This window comes from Callionymus lyra, chromosome 4 (assembly GCF_982586985.1).
Source record: "Callionymus lyra chromosome 4, fCalLyr1.hap1.1, whole genome shotgun sequence".
NCBI lineage: Eukaryota > Metazoa > Chordata > Actinopteri > Syngnathiformes > Callionymidae > Callionymus > Callionymus lyra.
The window spans coordinates 20,893,787-20,915,501 of NC_141821.1; the positions used below are offsets into that span (position 1 = coordinate 20,893,787).

A 21,715-nucleotide genomic window follows, 5' to 3' on the forward strand; every position below is an offset into this window, starting at 1 on the left:
CCTATTTTCTACTCACCCCCATGTCTGTGTATTCTGTTCTTTTAAGAGTTATAGGCAAAGATGTAAGACCATTTAATGATGCTCAGAGGTCTTCATCTTCATCCCAAAAAAAATAAAAAAATTCTTGCATTGAAGCCTTTAGAAAGGTAAAAGGAAAAACTTATACAAGTCTATATGTTAAATGTATTTTAAGCGGGAGATCTCATTCTTTCCAATACTGTCTGAATTTATTCCTCATTGAACCAGATTGCAAGTGTCAGTTTACATGAGCATGATTTAAGCTGATTTCATGGGATATACTGCAAAAAAACCTGCTTAATATATAGAATTGTTTATTTTTTTCAGAAACAATTGCTTATGTCAAGGCTTAAATACAGGAGGGCCATTACAGATGAGCACCCTGGAGAGATTTGAATGTTTTTAAGTACATAATTTTGGAAGGAGACAACTAAGCTCTAGTCGCTGTTTTTAAATGAACATACATTTTTGCCTTTAACTCTGAAAATAATGTCAACCCTTAGTCGACATGGGGGTGAGTAGAAAATAAGTGAACTATGAATTTAAGGTGAACTAACCCGTTAAGCTCAAAAGCCCTGAGATACAATCTTTCTGACATTCAGTGACAGGCATACTGTTTCCAGGCTTATTATGCCTAGAAACCTCAATGCTATCCCAAATCCTCCGTTTTTATACACCGTATAGAACCAAGCCTCAACCAAAATCTGTGGTTCCAGGGTTTTAACAGCACACTCTGCATCTCTAGTGGCGTTAACTTGAAAGAAAAACACACCTGCAGCTCTTTCTGTAGAGCAATATCATAAAATGAATCAAAGAAATGTGACGCAGTTGTCGACCTTCAACATTTCTGTCAAGATGCAGGTACTTCAGTTCAAGCTTATTTAAAGTTCTATTTTTCATCCTCAGTACAACAGAGACAGACCATATGGGTTGCTCAGAAAAAACAAACAAGAACTTGCACGGTGGCAGAGAAAACTATTGTTGTGACTATGAAGACGTTTTACCGTTTCGTTCCCACTCTGTGGTTCGGAGCAATATCGATCGTGTCAGTAGCCGAGTCGTGACGAACAGCGAGACCCAAGTCAGCGATGCAGCATGTTCCATTCTTCTTCACCAGAATGTTCTTCGACTTCAAATCCCTGTGGGCAATTGCTGGTTTTCCTAAGGAAAGCAAAAGCCAGGAAAATCATTCGTAAATTGTAAAACTTTAATGATTTAAGTTCTGATTCAGGCCAGAACACTTTACTCGTGCCATCAATCGGCAGGAAATAATCCATGTGAAAGAACACACACGAGGAAAGTTATGGAGCCGTACTTGGACTGTTTACAACACCCAAAAAAAAAATCTTACCTTGTGTTCCCACAATTTCCATGTGCAGATGTGCGAGGCCACTGGCAGTGGACAGCGACAGCTTGATCATGCCCTCCACGGTGACGGTGTAACGGTTAAGGTAGTCAAACAGAGAGCCGTGTTCGTGGTAGTCAGACACCAGCCACAGCTGAGTCCACGTCCCGTTATCTACGCACAGACACAGACCCGATTAGACCATCTTCTATCATTTAAGGTCAGAGGTCGAGTTCGCTCTGACATGAATTATCATTTACAGCGTCACAGAAGAGACATTTTGATCACATTCACGGACTCAGATAATTGAGTCACAGTCAAGACGTGTGCGGGTGACAAGTGGCAGAGGAGCTCGAGAAAAGGCGCATCAGAGAGCAGTTATAGATATTAATGTCGTTTCAAACATTAACATGAAAGTTAAAATGAAAGTAATAATTAAACTAGTGACAAACTGTCAGAATACTTGAAAAGTAAATTGTTCAGAGCGGTATATACATGAAAATAATACGAAGGGGGGGGGGGGGGGGGGAATTGTCTATATTAAGTATATAAACGTATATATTTTATACGTATATCAGGTACTGTTTAGAGCTGTGTATTAGCATAAATCTGTTGATACAATAAATTGTGATATAGTATCATACTGTATGAACAACGATACATTTTTTCTTTTAAATAAACAATACTTTTTCTGACTTTTACAACAAAGAATATAGTATATAATCCTTCAAATCAAACGTGAAAGTGCATGTAGGAAAGTTCCCTTTCAAAATATTAACAAAATAGTAAAATATATGAAATAAAAATGTATATTAAAAGAGCAAAATAAAGTGAATTACTAGTCTCAAAAAACCTGGAGCAATGTGCAATGCCATACCTGTCGATGTTTAATCCTTTAACTTTAATATTTGTTTTAAAGCCAAAATGAATCCAAACATCAGCTGTAAAAGCTTCCGGAGCCTGGTTTATCCTTCCTTTTTCAGTCATTGCTGCCATTTTGCCGGCTTTCTTGTTATTTTGCCAGGAAGGAACTGACGAACGTTGCCAACTAGTGGCCAGGGTTTTAGTTGCAGCACACGAATCAATAAACGTTAAATAATAATAAAATAAAACACTGAATGTTTGTCTTTTATACAAACACTATTGGAATATAAGCAATAAAGTAACGTTGAATTAAAATGAAATATTATTTTAAAGGTTAAATAAATAAATAATATTGATACAGTATCAAGAATAAAAACATTGAGAAAAAAACCCTCAGTACTTTGTCGTTAAATTGGCAGCATTTTTTGGCACTTAACATTATTATCATTTATCGTTTGTCAATTCTTGGTGGTTGAGAATACAAATAATAATTTGTGTACTTAATTCAACTTTAAGTCAGCAGGAGCCACATTTGTAGTTACCTGGATGTAGTTCCACGAGTACATGCAAGGCCTCTTTGACAGGTTCACAAAATAATATCCGTAATATTTCAATATTAAAACGCAGCTATGCTGAAGCATTTTTCAATTAAATTCACTGGGAACGCAAACTGGTTTTGTACTTCTCCAGTAAGACAATCGTTCTGGTCCAGCAGGCAGTTTTATAATCATTTCAATCAAAAAATAAGCTTAAATATAATGCCAAATTAAAAATAAGAACCAATAATTATTTTAAACAGTGATTAAAGTGTCAATCAGTCCAACACCTGATAGCTTCATCTTCTGGATTACGTCTTGGTTGCAAGTTTAGCAAATTCCTTTGGTCCTTTCTTCTTCGATAAATTAGGAATCGCAGACGTCACAATTGGGAATGTAGGTTTTTCAGAGGATTTAAAAATAAAAGTTTGGCGTTTTGGATAATGGAGAAACAAAATACATAAATAAAATCGGCACGTTTTTTTAAAATTCCGATCAGACGATTCCATCATAATGTCACTTGTTAATGACAGTTTTTCACTTTGGATTAGAGAGAAAAAACTGGGAGTGAAAGCATGTTCATTACGGTTTATGACTAAAGTTGATCCAAACATTTACACCGCAATATATGAAAAAAACAACTTAATTAAATGCCATATGTACAATAATGCACAATTATGCATGATCGTCACTCAGGAATGGTTGAAGTGATATGTGAGGAGCTTTTCAAACCATGACTTATGTCATGGCTCCTGCCTTTAATTCATGAACAACCCAGAGAAGGTTTGAAGGTGAACCCTGAAGTCGGTCAGTGTCCTTGTCAGTGGTACATGATGTATTATACACAACATTTTTTATATGTAGAGGTTTTCGCATCCACTTACTGTATGTCCGACTTGAAAATTGAATTAAAAAGTTGGCAAGGAAAAATGGGTTTGTGCATCAACCGCAGAAAGAGAGAAAATTTTATTATGCACTTCTAAAACACAAACACTCCAGAGCACTCGCAGCCGTTGAGTTGAATTAAAGATCAGTTGCCTGATACGAGGCTCGGTTGCTATAACCTCAGAAAGTAATCATTTTACATGAATGCATGATGTGTTTTGTCTCCAATGGACTACTCAGAATTAAAACAACACTCTTCCTGTTGTAAGTGTTCTTCAGGAGAAAGCTCAACAAGCTGAATCCCAGCTAGTGTGGACCATTTGATGTTCCTCACCCTTGTTGTCTGCAGCGATGAATCCCAGGATGTTCTCGTGTCGCAGCATTACTGTCTGGTAGATCTCAGCCTCACGGAACCAAGAGCGTTCCTCTCGGGAAGAGAAGATCTTAACGGCCACTTCCTCGCCCCGCCATTTACCTCGCCACACTTCCCCAAAGCGACCCTTCCCGATGCTCTCCTGGAGGATAATGGTCCTGGCAATAGTTCTCTGCACCAACAGGGGCAGGCCTGGAAAAGAAAATTAGAGATTAGCAAGGAGTATGCTAATGACTGAGTGTTAGGGAAGATGGGTCTTTTTGCTTTTTACTTACATACGTCACATGCAGAAAATGTCTAGTCTAGACAAGTTTCAGTCGTCTGAGAGTCTGGGCATTTGGTCTCATTTTTACCACTTATCTGGGAATCATAATCATCATCGTGTCTTGACTAATCGCTTGTTGTTTTGTTTTTTTAAAAGCCGGAACTGTATTTTGTGGTTGTTAAGTGTGTTTAATTGAGTTTTTCTGTGCACTTATCAGTCATAATTTTATTATTTAATATTGAATGCACTTTTAAGCGTGCAATGTGTTTTTTTTTTGTCAACATCAATAAAGATTTTTATTTTTTTCGGTTCTTACTTTGTTGCTACTAAGTGCATCCAATGTGTATAATTAGTATTAACTGCCAAGCCCCTCTCTCAACAATTTGCGTTCAGCGGGGAAGAAGCAGCGCTACATCACCGGATGTAGCAACAAAGACGCTTGAGGTGTTTGGGTTGTTATTGTAGGTCAAACTTTACTCAAATAAAACAAAAACAACAGAGAAGACCTTCTATACTGGTTGAAATGACAGCATATCGGGTCCAAATCACAGTGCAGTGGCAACCCAGCAACTCAACTACACTGAATAAAATCATAGTTTTCAAATAATTTTAATCGAAGAAAACTTGTTTTACAGTACATCACTTAATTTCCAACATAGAAGAAGTTACTTTCTACTCATTACTCAAAGAGCTTAGCAACTGATGATGATTATTTGTGGACCAATGTGTTTTTTAACGTCAATCCCATTAAAAAAAGACTGATCAGTTACTCAATGAAATACCGGGGAAAAAGTTCAAATCGATTATCATTTGTTTATTCACTAGGATCTTTACAGACTCAGAACACAACTTTGGAATGTCTTATGATTAAACGTGTCCTTCAGAGCAAACTGCCCAGAGACATAGTCATAAAGTCTCAGACGTAAGGTTGCGAAGGTGACCTGGCTTTGTCTAAGCGGCGCGACTTAAACACTTGAAATTATAATTAAATCAAATAAAGACCTAATTTCAGAGGCTCAATTAACATTTTGGTAAACAGCAGAATTGAAGTGAAGTGAAAAGAGGAAGCCTGTTTTTATCTAGATTGCCTCCCAAGGTCTGGAATGAAAACTTTACAGAGAATGTGAACAAAATAAAACAAGTATCACACATTTAAAACAGCTTTTACCGCTTTTGCGGGGGTGAAATCACATTTTCATCATTGTTTAAATCTCAAGATATATACACTCAATTTGCTCCTCTTTCTCAGCTCATTTTTCAGTGTCTGGGATTTAATCTATTATGATCCCATGGGAAGATTCACTGCACTCTTTCCCTGTACATCAAGAAGTCTTTATCCCAGGGGTGAAGCGCTGATGTCAGGGCTCGGGAAACTGTTTAAACACCTTGCTTGCTTTCTGATGTGCAAGATAACGTGGGCATGGGAGTCAAATCAAAAGAGATTAATGCGTCTCTGCTGCTTCTCCACTGGCCTGAAAAGAGCAAGTTTAAATCCTCCTGATACACACATCAAGTATTTTTTTTTTTTACACTTTTGGGGAAACACTGACACAGTCCCACGCTGTGTGTATCATAGAGTACGTGCGAAAAGCTACACAATGAATCCAAGTGCTTTCTTGGCAACAGGCTAGAGGTGCTAGTCTGCCCACAGACATAAATTGTGCCAATTTAAATCCCTCATACGGAAAAGATTTTCCAGCCCAGTCTGCATTATCAGGTTAGACCTCTTTAGAAAAACTAGCGTATGGCCAATCTCTTTCTAAATGCGCCCCATTGGGTGGAAAAGATATGTTAAGCACATTCTTTTAAGGGAAATTCAAAAAGCCAGCGACACCATCTACTCTCTACATTACAAGCACAGCCACAGCTGTGATAAACCTGGGTCGGGTTGTACCAATTGCCCTGGTTTTGTCTCCAGGGTCTCTGGAGAAATAGAGTGGGGGCCAAATGTAGAACAAATAAATCAGTTTTTTTTTACTTTTGCTCAAGAGAGGGAAAGCAGATTCAAAACAACTATAAAAAGCCACTAGTAATTGGCCTATTTATACCATAAGATTTTAAGGCCTTTAAATTAGACACCAGGAGCACTATAGTGTCTTTAAAAATAAAATGCTATATTAAATTTGTATTTTTCTCAGCTCCTCGATTCAGATCAGAGCAGAGACATTCTTCTCCAAGACCAAACAATTTGCTAACTGAAGCTAGCTCCATCTTTGAGCAATCATTGCAAAGATTTGAAGGGAGCTGGACACCATAATACAATAAATATCCTATATTATGTATTTACAGTGGCCACAAAAAGTTATTATTCATCTCCAGTTATTTCACATTGATCTACTCTTTCAAGGCAGCCTTTTTTTTTTTTAAAGTGGGCCACTGTGGTGAGGCACAAACGTATGAGGTGATATTTCTGATATCGTTTTAACAAAAATAGATTTAGTGCCAATTTAAAAGTGTGATGAAGTGAAATCATATGAACACGTGTTTTCATCTTATAAGGATGCTGAGGACCACGTGGAATATGATGAGGGCCCTTAAATGCCCTCCAAGTCACTTTCTTTTCTCTGCGCTATCGTGTTTATTAACCTTATCAAGTGTGCCACATTATGAGAGTAAAAAAAAAGCATTACCGTTTTGGGGGCTTTTTTTGCCAGCTTTTAATAAACAACCAAAAAATAAAGAGGTCAGTTTTTGATGGGCAATAAAGAATGACCTCAATTGCCAGTTTTAGTAGGATATTTTTAAGTATGTATAGCTTTTCATAAAGGTGCAGACAACACGATTTTACGTACCTGATCCAGAGCCAGAGGTGGTCATATCAAAGATTAATTCCTTGAGCGTTGTGCCTACAGTGATGAAGGGGTGGTCCATATGGGGGTCTTCTTCGTTGGGTACCCGATGATGGTGATGATGGTGGGCCGCACCGCCGGCGCCTCGGTGGCTGTGGCATATGTAGAATGCCAAAACAAGCAGCAGGCAAAGCACACAGACGGGTCCCGCAATGACTGCAGCCAGAGCCACCGGGCCAAGAGACGGGGTCTTCACCGTGGGAACCGCTAGACAAAGCACATTTTTGACAGATGAGTGGCTTTATCCACTTTTCATTTTTCCTAAGGCTAACGTGATGAATTAAGTGGAATTGTCTTTTACACAACAGGATCAGGTAAGTGTATGAATTGGGCGGTTTGGAATATAACATGAGAATAACAAACTCAGCTATGACATTATATAGTACTAGCTGAAGTGAATTTTTTCAAGAAACAAAACTGCATTTTTCATTTAAAATATTTTTCGCAAAAGGCCCTGTAAATAAGTCTTAAATATTTTCTTGTCCTGTTAGAATGTTGCATGGACTTAAAAAGCCTCATTTTTCAGCTGAGGGTTATCAGAATCTGAAAAATTTGGGGTACAGAGTTGTAGTGTTTAAGTTAAGAAAATTGGCCTTTTCACAGTAGCACAAATAAAATGGAAGTAGTTGGCGTACAACCTGCATTTGTGGATTAAGAATCTAAAAATCAAAAACCGAGTCAGTCTTGACATGGTAGTTCATGGCGGTTATACTGAGCCCAAAAACAGCTCTGTAGGACCCCTGAAGGACCTGTGAAAGGGTAAACCAAGCTGACTTAAGTGTCCTTTATAGATATAGATATTCCATCAATTCAACACACTTTGGTGGTTTGCTCGGTTCCCACAAGACACGTTTCAATAAAAGCAGCAGTAAAGAAGCAGCAGTTTATGTCAAAACCCTTGTAAATCTCACCAACCATTCTCCGATGTTTAATATTCCAAGTTAAGATTTGTATTTGTTGTACGACTGTGGGGAATTTCTAACTCAGCAACAGCAAACGTCTAAGCTATGACTGTTTGTCATGTGTTTTGTGGCGAGGAGGTAAATCACATCACCAACTTTGTTCCTTGGAAATGAGAGCTGATGCTTCGTCTAGTGGTATTCTGTTGCTGATGAATCGTCCATATCTCTTCGAAGCAGCAGAAGACAGAATTAATTATTTGGGACTATGCAGTAAAAATATATGTGTGATTAGGATTTTGTAAAGCACAGAAACGGAGACAAACGTATCCATTCAAGCATCCTTCAAGCTGGACATGCCCGTCGTGATTTAAGCTTCTTTGCATTTTAGCACCAGCCAACAAGATGACTAAATCAGTTATGACATTAAGCTGGGATTCACAATTGATCGTAACTCTTTTGGGGTGTAACAAATGATGTGTTTAAATTTAAGATAGAAATTCATACTGGTGGTGTTCGGTGTTTCATCTGGAGCCGCAAATGTTTTGAATGTTTCAGCCTTTGGTTTAAAATTAAAGTATGGGTAACATTCTCAAGATTTTCTCCTGAAACAGAGGCCATGTTAACATGTTGGTTGTAGAGTTTCTGCAATACGAACAAAATACAATATTAAAACAAACTTTGGAGTGACGGTTAACTGTGTGGAGAAAATAAATCGACTTACTGAGTAACAAACTCAAAGCCCAAACTATGTTGAATTCTAATAGTGTAGCAACCCTTACCACCAATTTGAAATAAAAAACGTTGGATAAAAATAATGCATCCCTTCTGTGCCTAGGAAAAAATAGATGTGCTTCGAAATCATTTTTCTAAAGTGACACAAATGAATTACCCTTTTCTCAGCTGCTCGCTACACGCTAAAACTAGAGAAATCTTTAATTGAATGTTAACATGTAAAAAAATGAAAAGGTTTAGTGGTCAGTGTGTTCCTGCAAGCGCTTTTTTTATTAGCCGTGAAGTCTGGTCCTCTGCTTCAAAAGTGTTGTTTGTGCTGATAAAAGGGTAGTATTTTATCTACTGGAACAACTCCCAATATTTGTGTTTGGAAGAGGCAACGCGTGCCCCGGGCACTGGCACGGCTCAGAATATTTAACAATTTCAGGAGAACATAACTAATTAAAGCAGCCAAAAGTTAAAGTTGAGAATGCTAATTTGTTGCTGGGCTGCCGGCACCAGACTATTCCCCACTCACTTGAGCAGTATAGTGCAGCAGTGTGGACCGCATCTGCTAAAAACAGCACTAATGACACATGTTCCTCCTTGTTTGTGGTTTCGGGATGATTTTTGGCAGACGCGACTTGTCAGACGACTGACGAGAGACATCCAACATCGAGATCAAATGGAGAGGCGAAAAGATGATAAGCAAATAATTGAGAATGACACAAACGCTAAAGGGTTGGAATTTAAATTAACATTTTAATAGAACATTTAAATTCTCTATTTGCCCCTTTGATATAAAAAGGACAAGATGAGATTGTAAAAACGACATTTTTAACAAATGTACACTTGGATAATTTACCATTGCACACGTACAATAGTTCAGTTTTCAAACTATATACAGAATCATTAATTTTTAATTATTTAAACGCTTTATTTGACCGGAACTCTTTAAAACAAAGGATCTGAGGTGGGAGCGCCCAAACACTGTCCAGATTCAACTGCACAAGCTGAATTGACAACAACAATTCTGTCACCTGAACCCATAGGTCCTGCAGGTCTCTTATAAAAACATGCTGTGGCAACAAGGCCCACCACAGAAGTCAAAACTTTCACAATGATAATAAGACCAGTGATTAACAGCCGTTATTTTAAATATATTAAAACAGTTTTTTCATTTTATAAAGTTCAAAAAAAGTTGAGGTATTACATTTTCTAATACAAAGATATTCTGTTAATCATGCGTGTGTTTGTGTATATTTACCAGGGAACAGTGTGATGTTGGGGTCCTTGTTGCAGAAGTCCGTGGTACAGCACAGTGGATAAATGCCCGTGTCACCTTTCGTGGACGGGGCACAGATGAACGGCCGGTCTCGGGGAATGAGTTCAACGTCACGCACGCACTGGCGACGCTCGGCTGCTTGACGTCCGCCTGACTGGCTGATGGCGACGTAACAGACTCCATCGGTGGTGCAGCTGGAGTTGGCACTGCAGCGATCACAGTAACACTGGAGGGCTGGACGCACAAGGGAAGAAAGAAATGTGGTATAAGCAACCGGTGGTTTCAGCAAGGGTCACAGTGTGTGCCTGGGTATCGGTATTTCCGTGCATTAGTCAATATTTTTTTCTTCAACACATTTTATTACACCAAATAAATGAGAATTCATCAGCAGATATCCCAATAGTTGATCCGTTTCTTTGTTGCTGGCATTTCAAAATGTAATTCACCCATCAATGCATATTTGCAGAATAAAAGCTTAAGATTTGAGAAAGGCCAATAAGTGTGACAAAACTCAATAGAGAGTGATACAAGTGAACCATTTTTCCATCCTTTCTGGTGAATAAAGCTGTGATTCTGTAATGACACACTAGTCAGTCACACTTCCAGTCTCATGATGTCACAACATTTTTCATTTTGTGATTCCTGTCCAACAGATTAGAGCAATTAACAGCCGATCAGTTCATTCGCACACATTATCCTTTGAACCAAAGGTCACTGATAAGCTATAATTTAATGTTTCTTATCCTCTCTAAATGTCAAAAAAAAGGGGGCAAATTACAATAACGACGCAACTCTGGTGTAGACAAATTGCTTTTCTCCTCTTTGTGAACATGTTTTTGTGGTTTGAAATGAGACATTACCTCAGTCAACTCTGGTAAAGAAAAAAAAGAAGAAAAAAAACTCAATTTGTCTCGCATTAACCGTGTTAGCCAACGAATCTGCAGGACAAACGGATAGTGCACCAATAATTTGCTTGAGATACACTAGACATCTTTATTGTACAAAACTTGTTCGTTAGCCAAAGCAGGTCCATTTTTTAAAATGAGTTAATGTTGGATACAACAAGATGTCCATCATTTCCTTCTTCTGTTTTTCAAATATTTCATTATCAATCAATATTTATTATCAATCTGAATGTCCTGAATAATTCATAAACATGACTTTCGTCTAGACACAGTAAAACATGAATAAAACATCTGTACTGTAAATAGAGCACAATAGATACAAAAATACATAATTTGTGTACAATAATGTCTTTGTTTCTTTCATCAAGTATATTGCAATGTTTTGATAAGTAGAGGCCCAGTCTTGCTAACAACTGAGAAGCTAATTACTACTTTAGTATAGTTCAGAGTAAAACCAGCTTGAGTCCTCAAGCCAGGAGTATTTATGAGGCGTTTAACTTTTGTAGAACTGGGATTTGACTCGCGTTTGTGGTCGGCAGTCATAGGTAAATTATAATAATCTATCTCAAAGCCACTGTAAAAATCATTGTTACTTTGAACTGTATTGTTCCACGGCTGGAAAACCCAGAAGCATTAATACAGTGTCTTGAAGTGCACCAATGCAAACTCAGCCCGTCAATGGTGAAGACCTAACCAGTTTGTGCTAACCCAGCCCACAGCAATAACTGTACACAGTATGACCAACCTGATCATGTACGCCAAATAAGTTTGTCAGGGTGTCATTTAAAAATCACGTTTAGATATTTATCCCTGTAAACCTTATACAAAATAAATCAGGAACTATCCATGAGCCATCAAGAATCTTGTTTTACACTGTAGTTGCACGACACAAAAACACAGCACAAAACAGCGTGAGGTCTGGCAGAGTTGAGCATTTGTGCAGCGCATCTGCTGAGCAATACTTTCCTTTACATCTCCCACTGCAGCAGCAAAAACCCTTCTGTGGGGCTCAGTAACGCATCACGTACGGCTGGCCGAGCTAAAGCAACACTACACACCATCTAGAACACAGACCTTAAATAATTCACAGCACAGGCCTCCGGGCGGCAGAGGATCTGACAAGGACAAATGCAGAAAACACTTGTGCAGTCCCAACATACTGTTGCACAACATCATGAAAAGTGTATCAGATCATGGTGACTGTGAGACGAGAGTTTAGTTCAACACCAGAGATAACAGTCGAGCTGGAGCTGCATGTACTCAGGAACACGTTTGACTGAAATCCAACCGATTCATTTAGTTATACGGACCAATGTCACTGAATCTGAAAGATAAGGATTCGGATGGTTATTTTGAATTTCTACAAAGCTGTGGCCAATTTAGCACTGACACACTTACATAAGGGTGGCAATGTGAAGACAAAGAGATACACCGCCCTGTTCATTTAAATAGAATAGAATAGAATAGAAAAGCTTTCACAACAGCGCAGTTGAAAAAAATAAAGTGCAAGGAAAAAAGAAATAATAAAAGAGATAATACAAAAAAATTAAGTTAAGGAGATGATAGTCATTTTCTAAGGCACATGAAAGAGGGAAGAGAAAAAGTATCGTGACCAGATCGTAGTCAAGTATGATCTGTTAGAAGTGGGGATATGCAGTAGTGGTGAGTTTGTCAAGACTGTTCAAATCTACCGGCGCTCTACATAAGCTCCAGCTGCACTGCAGGGTGCCTTCAGAAATATAAAATAAATAACTTACCCAAAAATGCATGGACGATTTGGTTTCACTATTTAACATGCATGTTGCGACACTGAAGAACCAAAATAACCACCCAAGAGAAATTCAGTTTTTCCCAATACGGACTTTGAGCACTTGTTAAATCCAATACGTTTTAATCCATTACTTTGGGGCATTTAAGGTCATATTTTGCTTCTATGAGCCAAGTGTTTTGGCTTGAAGGCACCATTTAGCACATTTGTTGACTATTTTAGAATGAAATGATCTAGTACTAAAACACATTTCTAGGTTTGAATCAGACTAAATTGTCCCAAAAAAATGTAGACAAACAACTTTACGTTGGCCTCTTGACTTGCTGACTAATGACTTCAACATCACACTCATGAGAAAGAAAAGCACGAGGCATGACAAAAGACACACACACACAGTCTGAGAATGTTTTTGATGTTGGAAGCACACTTCCTGCTCCTGGAACTCAAGACATGGCCTGAAGGTAAATTCCAGACAGGCAAAGTCTCAGGCTTGAATAAATCACAACAGCTTGAGTGGGCTGCGTGTTTGGGTGGCGTCTGCTGAAGTAGGAAAGACGACAGATCGCTACGGGGAAGACGGGTGAGGAATAAATGCTAGCTCTGACTCAACCATAGCTTTGCAGCAGGGGCACCACCTCAGCCAACAGTTTCAACCGTCTCGACAACAAGAATAACTCAAGACATGCAGAGGTGAGGGGAACCTGTCTGGGAACCAGTCCGACGGAAATAAATGGCGCATCTTAAAGTACGGCTCCATCGCCCCAATATGATGCTTCTCCCATAAGAAGTAGCCGAAGTTTTTTAAGACTACTGTTGTGTTTTCTGCTATAAGAAACTTCTTCTGTGACATGTATTCTGTGAAAGTAAAAGAGCATGTGAATGAGTTCACCATTTGCCATCATAAGTTAATACTATTTCATATTGGTTTCCCCCTTGAATAACGTTTAAATAAAAGACAATTATCAAGTGTGCAATTCTACTCATACATTTTTTCAACTTTAGCAATCAGGTTGAATATTATAAAGTTTTTCACTCTTTTCTATTATATGTTAAGAGGAGAAGCAGGTTCTGTGTATTTCTCCCCCTTCACTGTAGACCTGGACCTCGTATGAAACCAAACACAAGGCAACAATTTTCCGCAACAATCAGAATCAAATAAATTCTTTTTTTTTGTTGTTTTTTTTTTTTTAAAACGAGTCGTCTGAAAATCTTATGAATGGTTTTCACTTGAATCTTTAACTTTCTCAAAATCAACACTGAACAACAATTTCAAAGCGGAGCTTTCATCTTTGAAAAAACCATTCAAACAAACCTTCTGGTTTTGAAAAGAAAAAGTCATTACTTTTGTCAAGAACTAGCAGACATGCTCTTGGTGGTTTTATTCAAAATCGAGGAGTCTTTCAGGAACCCGAAGGGTAAAAGGATGTTGTTGCAAATCGAACCGATTTTTATAGGTTGAACCTTTTCTCAACATCTTGTAAAGATTGAGACAATTATCATGAATAATTAATAACTGAAACCCATAAAAGTGTGACAAACCGATTTACAAAGCGGCAAAGATTATTTATAGAAGGGTAGGAATCTTACTTAGCATTTTGCCGCATCATGAAAAAATGCATTTTGGAAAGAATCATAAATTATCGTCTGGAAAACTGTAGACTGTGTTCTGCAGAACCAGGCCATCTAATAAGAAACACAGCTGCGCTCTACTTGGTTCTAATCAGCTCATGTAAAGTCATCAACTTTGCTTGTACAACACACCCGAGGTCTCAAAGTGACAACCTTGATTTTTAAGAAGAATTTATGTATCTGTTATCTAAGAACTGACCCATTTTCTGAGAGCATCACTCTCGAGGATGTTAGTGGAGTATGCATGTGTGAAGCTTTGGCTTCTCCCACAAGGGTCTTGTTTCTTGTCATCAACATAATTGTTGAGATGTTGTAGCAGAGAAGACACCGTTCATTGTCCAGTTGTGTTGCCTGCAAGTTAGGTGAACAGCTTTAAAAAGATGTGTTTGTGCACTTGTAAAATAAATGTATGCGTATATTTTTCCGATTTAAGCCCAAATCATGTACGATATAAAATAAAGTTAAACACTTTTTCTAAATAACTGACAAATGCGTATTACTCATTAATGAAACTAAGTCAAAACAGTGCTCACATGAATTTCATAACGTAACTAGACGCGATACTTGAAATGTTCAAGATGGTAAGACTCAAAATTGACCAAAAGGAGAACTATTAGTAATTAGTAGAACGTTGAAATACTCGACTAGGTACTCCTGCATTTAGGAAAGTTTTTTCTTTCTTAACATTTCATTATTTCAACCCTTTTGTGAGAATTTTTTGACTTTGAAATTATTATTATTATTATTATTATTATTATTATTATTTTGTACTTGAATTCAGAAATAGATGCGTTATATTTAGACCCGCATGACTCATTGAAAGGTTTTTACTTTGCTTGTAACCGGTTATTATGTAGACAATTACAGAACAAACAGACAAAATACAGACATCATGACTTTTAGACTTTGTTTACCTTAAACCTTGCAATACTGCCTTTTTGAGAAGAAAAAAATATCCAACAATTTTAATTAGCATCAGTGCATCAGTTTGCAGTTTCTCCAGTTACTAGAATTAACTTTAACTACAACACATGTAACACTTGTTTATTTTATTCAAATATGGCAGTAACCTACCAACCCACTACAGGGATTACAATGTACAACTTTCATTGACATTTTTAAATATAGGTTATCAGTCAGTAAGTCAGGATACGTTGCTTTGAACTTTGAAACAAGTGTGCACGTGGAATTGATTTTAATGGTACATTTGAACTCCACAAGGAATTGTATAAAAAATATCTAATTATTTAGCCGTTAGTGGGTTTTAAGGTAAATGTGCTTGGTTTTTTTCCTGCCTTTGTCTTTGGAGATCGCTCTCCTCAATGGTGCGTTGGTGTCAGGATAACTCAATCACAGTTCCAGAGACACACAACACAACATTCGCCGAGACAGAGGCGATGCAAGGACAGGATTTGAATAGACAAAATCTGATTGAGTAAGCTTAGATATTGCATTGGATGACGCCAGGCAAGTTTCTAGACCAAACAAATGGATCAGAACCCTGTCCACAGCTCCCAAGGCTTTGTGACATGACATAAATGTCTGTTTGATAAAGTTTGACTGATGGATCACCAAAAGTCGTTATCAAGTGTTCATGGGAAACATTTTAATTCATAATAGGAACTCTTACTACCAGCTAAAAATTATTCACACTACAGCCATGTAAATATCGAAGGATGTGAATGAGTGGGAGGAAACTAAAGTAGGGCACTGGTTCATTGCATGCTTCTAATTTAGGCAACGTCAAATACTTGATGAAAGAAAAACATTTTTATCAGAGAACCTTTTAAACCCTTCACAACAAGAAAATGCTATTTTAAGCAGGAATCAGATCCCGGAAAAAGTACAAGAAATGGTCTTGATGTTACAAACAAAACTGGAGAATTTGTAAGTCTTTGGAAGCCTTCATTAAAGGGGTGAATTCACAGTCACAGTACGATCGGACAAAAAAAGGGGAAATGACAAGCTTATTGAGAATTTAAGAATGACCCTGGTCACTAGTCTGTCACAAGACATGCACACAGATTATGACAAACTGAAAGGGAACATGAGCTAACAAATTAAACAAGCGACTGGATCAGATGTTGTTTAAAACATGTGACCTCCAGATATGTTTGTCTTAGTGTGATTAGAGTCTTGACATCAAGACATCATCAGCATACAAATAATATTTTCTGACAGAAAAGGAAGCTGTGAATTAAAATATATACAATAAATCACAATTTCCTTGACTACATGGCATCAAGGTTACAAGTAATGCAAGCGAATTAAAAACTCGTAATTTAGAGAACATTACATTATGCATTTGTTATGACTAATCCATTGCAGTTTTTGAGAGTCGTTTTCTAGGTCATGTTGCTTTCCTTCTCCTACCACTTTATCTTGTGTAAAGAACAAATAAATGTATCAACACAAAAATAAGATATGATAACTCAAGTGAACCCAAATTACATTAGATAAATATTATTATTATAGAACTCTTTTTTTAATTTTTATGTGTATATTGGAGGAGGAAGAAGAATCTCTTTTTCATTCACATTGATTTAAATGCCATAATGATTCAACTACTAATGTAAGTGCTTTTACTGAGACACACGATGACCCTGTTCCAACAGAAAACATCAAGTATTAAAAGGGAAACTATAGTGTTTTGATTTGAATGTCAGTATGCGTCCGTTTTTTTAAAGCCATTATTAACTGAAATATTTACACTATAAAGTTGTTTTTATGCCCTGCCGAAGCGCTTGGCTAAGCATTGAGGTTTGTCACAGCGCATCATCAAACTCCACCTCTAAGGGATTCATTGTATAAACAAAGCAGGGTATGATTACAGCTGGCTGAAGGAGAAATGAAGACCATTATTACGACATAATAAACTCAGCTCTCGTAACCTCTTGTTCGCCAAGATTGCAGACGGTGGGGAACTCTATAAAGTTATACGTTCAAAACATGGTCATGATGAGAGACCTACTGCATTTGAAACATGCGAGTGAGTCAGGAGAGTTGGGTTGTCACATTAGTTGCCCTTTAAAACAAATCATACATATTGGTAGCCACTTAAAAACAACCTCGATTTAAATTCTGCTGCACCTGTCTCCATCATCATCTTCAATTATTCCCCATCATCATAAAGACCAAGTGTCAATCAAACAACCGTCAAATGCCGAGATCCCTATAATTGCCCGGAGACTGTGAAGCTTATTGTCTGCTAAGACTATCATTTATCCCTCATCTCCATTTCTCCTTCCTCAGATCATCATAAATTACACCACACTGGGTCACAACATTCACACTCAGCTATTCCGCCGGCTGAGAACAATCAATGTTCGACAACAACTGACGAAAAATGCCCAGCTCAGCATCACAAGCCGACGTAAACAAGTGAATACAAGCATGAAATTATTTTCAGTCACTTCTGGGGCCACAACGATGTATTCCATCAAGTTGAGTTAATTCAAATCTTAATGCTTTAAAAAAATTGTGCCATTTTCTTCAGCGGTCTGAAAATCTAATAGCTGTTCGGAAAATAACATTCCTGCTTAATGTGGTCAAATGACTCGGTAAAGTAAACACCGCTAAGTAAAGTCTCTCAGAATAAAGCTGACCATGTGTTTCTCTACGACGCTGTTGTGATTTGGTTGCACTTTGCTAATGTTTGGGAGGAGGGAACAGAGCCATGAGAAGGAGCAAGCTTTTAGCCATATTATTAGTGGTGGGGGCAGACAAATAATGTAAGATAAGGCAGGTATTGAGACAGTAGCCTGACAATCATCTGAAGCAAGCCGTGACACCAAAACTGCATCAAACCAGTGAGAACCGAGTGATCTTTCCTCCTCTGTAAAAGGTCAACAAATATTAAAAGAAAATTGTTTTGTAAACTAATTTCAGGAATGCATCACATAATGAGAATGAGTCCGCGCTGCTTCACAATTTAGCTATGCACTTACATAACCCAAAACCTCCAATGTTTTAAAAAAACATTTTCATAGCAAAGTCTATTACATTCTAGTCAGTAACAGAGTTTTTGAGTTTGCATTCAGGTCTGAGCTTTAAAAGGTGAGAGCCTTGCAGGGTCTGAATAAATAATAAAATAAGTCTGTTAAAAAGAAAAAAACAAACAGGGAAATGTTGTTGTCATAGATACACAGCTTCAATGCAGAAGAAAAAATACAACAGTTATGGGAAAAAAAATGGAGCAATCCAACAACTACAGTACTAGCGAATGTCGGGTAGTAGAACTTCATAAAGTTAAAATACCCTCGGCAAACAAGAGGTTACAAGAGCAGAGCTCATTATGATTTAATAATGGCCTTTACTCCTCCAGTCATCTGTTAGGGCGTAAAACTTCTGGGAGTAATGATGCGTGATGACAAACCTCAGACCTCAAATGTTTTCAGTGGGCTGGGCTTTGGCACATTTTTCAACGTCAATATTTCAATGAAAATAAAGTTTTGTACAAACACATACTGATGAGTACAATAGAGGTCCAAGATCCATTTAAGACACACTTAAATCAACCCAGTAGTTGCACTTACACCAAGACACGCTATGGGCTAAAACAGTATGAAGTGTTGTCCTTGGACCACCTTTGTCCTCAACTGACATCTATGGCAGCTTTGCCAGCAACCCTTCCTATAATCAGGGAATGTAAAGTAGCAGTTTAAATATTATTTCATAATTAAGATGGCTTCACGCTCCTCTGCTCACATTCAATACCAGGATGTTTAAAAGTGCTGGAGGCAGAGTTATTAAAATTTATCAGCTGGATCAAGTTAGTATCAATAATTAATTCAATGTTCAAGACAAGACTCAATCGCGAGGGAGGAATATATCAAGACTTGACATTTGGTTATGCGTTTGGTAAAATAAAAATTAATTTAGCTGAGGATATTCTTTAACCAGTCAGTTGACTGGCCGCTGCTTGTCAACTGACAAAACATGTCAGAGAGAAGTCATTGGAATGCTAATATTTTCGGCTGATAATTTATTGTATACGTTAGCCCTTAAGTTATCAAGAGGACCTTTGTCATACATGTGTACCTGCAAACACACCTTGAAGCAACTTAAATTCACTTCATGTTGCATTTACAGAAAATCAATGACCCACAGGCTCACAGCTAAAACCGAATAAGACAGGCTGTAAAATGAACGTCAAACATTTCATGCCTTAAATTAATTTTCTACATTTAAAGTTGAAGACCAATCCGGAAAATGTAGATGGAAAGAGAATAAAAGGATGTGGCCACAACAGAAAAAATACCTGATCTTGTTCTTAACTCAATGCCTCACAAATTTACTCATGCGTCGTTCTAGCTCAAAGGGTGAAAAACCGATTTTTTTTTTACTTGCATTTAGAATCAAGGCATAATTTCTAATTAACTAAAATAAAAAGTAATTGTAAATTGTTCGAGTATTCTTTAAATAACCTGCTAGCCATGGGTAATGCTCTAATACAGAGTAGGTGATATGATGATGATGATATATATTGTAGGGACGATAGAAAAAAATGCATAGTTTCTATCATTTCTATCGCCATTTCATAAATTCAAGACAATTTGGCCAGTGCAGGCTAGCATTTTCACAAGAACACACACTTTGGTACCAATGCAGATCCACCACGCAAAACAGTGTTCGCTTTTAAATGTGAAGGCTGCTCTTCACCACTTTTAATAAATGTTTATTTGTACATTCATTAGAAAATTAGTAATCGCTAGAACTCTTTGTATGTAAAATGATGCACTGTTGGTGCCGTTAATAAACCCATGTTTATTTAATCCTAGTAAAGAAATGGTATTGAAGTACCAAAAAACTAGTATTGTTTTCCACTGAAAATGTTGAAATCATGAAAATATAGTTTTAAAAAAATAAGAAAGCAGGACGTTTCTGTAGCTTGTGGACAGTACGTTTTTCTCTCATGGTATATTGTTATCATGACATAAAACCTGCTTTTCATATTGCTCATCCCTAACACGAGATCAGGTTTTGTATAAATCTGCATTGTGACAAAACAACCATCGGAGTGTGTCCGATATCGCTATGATGCCAAAAATACTTAAATTATCTTATCACTTACTTGTACACCCTGAACTTGCCCTGCCCTCTCTACCCCCCCGCAACTATACTTCATCACAGTGAGTGTTCCTCAGAGGATTGTCTTTTTTTTTTGTTGGGAATCTTTAGGTCCAAGTCATTTCCATAGGTCATGCCCCTTGCCCCCACCCCTCCCTCCACACATACACACAACCAATCCTCCCTACCCCCCACTCCATTATGGCCAGCCTTTTGTCAGTACCAGATGTGGACTATATATATTACTGGACAGCAGAGAAAAAGGACTGGTAGGCCAACCGTCTGGACGACACTTTCCTTGTGTGCTTGCATCGAATATGAAGCCAAGGCTGTGCAATTACAACTCTAAATAAATAATTTAACTTAAGATAAAGAACACACAGACTGTCCGTGGAAATCTGGACTCAACCTGATCCTAAAACGATCCACATAGATTGAACAAGATAACAAAAACAATAGCCAAGGATTGACCAGCAAAGACTCAATTGAACAGATAATTCTAACTATATCTAGCTTTGTTTTGCAGCAGAGGAGATGATTAATGATCAACTATTCAAAGAAGACAGTCAATTCTTAATTTGGCAAAGTCATAGAGACATAACAGACAACTCATTTGTTGAGAATTTGACACATAATTTATCATACGATACATGAATCATTATCTAATACACACAGTGACATTTGAAAGATAGTGAAGGAAAAAAAAATCTGGGTAGTCGAGCGATACGGTAGAGAGATAGGGGAAGAATTCTTCATTTTCAACACTTAAAAGTAGTTGGGACTGAGAACATGAAGGCGTCTCTTCAGGTTCACCGATATATACACATAGCCAACATGTTGCGAGAGATGGGCTGAAGTGATTTTGGGACGAAACAAAGAAACAAAAGGCGAAGGTTTAAAGGGTCGCACAGATTGAGAATGGAAGGGGTGGCAAGCCGTACATCTGCTTGTAGCAGCCACCTTATAAATATGCAGTGTTTTTTTATCTGAAGTTCACAGAACTATCACCCCAACAGCTGCTCCCATCCACACCCACATGACAAGAGGAAATCAAGAGAAGAACGGAGATGAAATAATTTAGCAAACACATTCAGGGCCTTGCCCATTTGCTGCCGAGGCATGTAAGCAACAAACAATTTGTCATAGAAATTCGACTCTACATAACGGTGGCAGAGCCTGATTTATACGCCGGTGCAGTGGGACCCATATAAACAACGTCCTTGCAGTGGAGCCCTTTCATCTAACAACATGGTTGCGTCATATGGAAAAGCATCAATAAACGATGAGGACAAAATGTTTGTGACACAACAA

General features: G+C 37.7%; 1 protein-coding gene across 1 annotated transcript in view; it reads right to left on the bottom strand.

The window, feature by feature from the left end:
• tgfbr1b (transforming growth factor, beta receptor 1 b) overlaps positions 1-21,715 on the bottom strand; it is a 40,317-nt gene that overhangs the window by 12,648 nt on the left and 5,954 nt on the right. The window contains exons 2-6 of the mRNA XM_087789142.1: positions 10,016-10,267; positions 7,079-7,342; positions 3,983-4,213; positions 1,370-1,537; positions 1,023-1,179 (exon numbers count right to left, since the gene is read on the bottom strand). Coding sequence (XP_087645268.1) covers positions 1,023-1,179; positions 1,370-1,537; positions 3,983-4,213; positions 7,079-7,342; positions 10,016-10,267 — 1,072 coding nt within the window. The remainder of the gene's footprint in view (positions 1-1,022; positions 1,180-1,369; positions 1,538-3,982; positions 4,214-7,078; positions 7,343-10,015; positions 10,268-21,715) is intronic.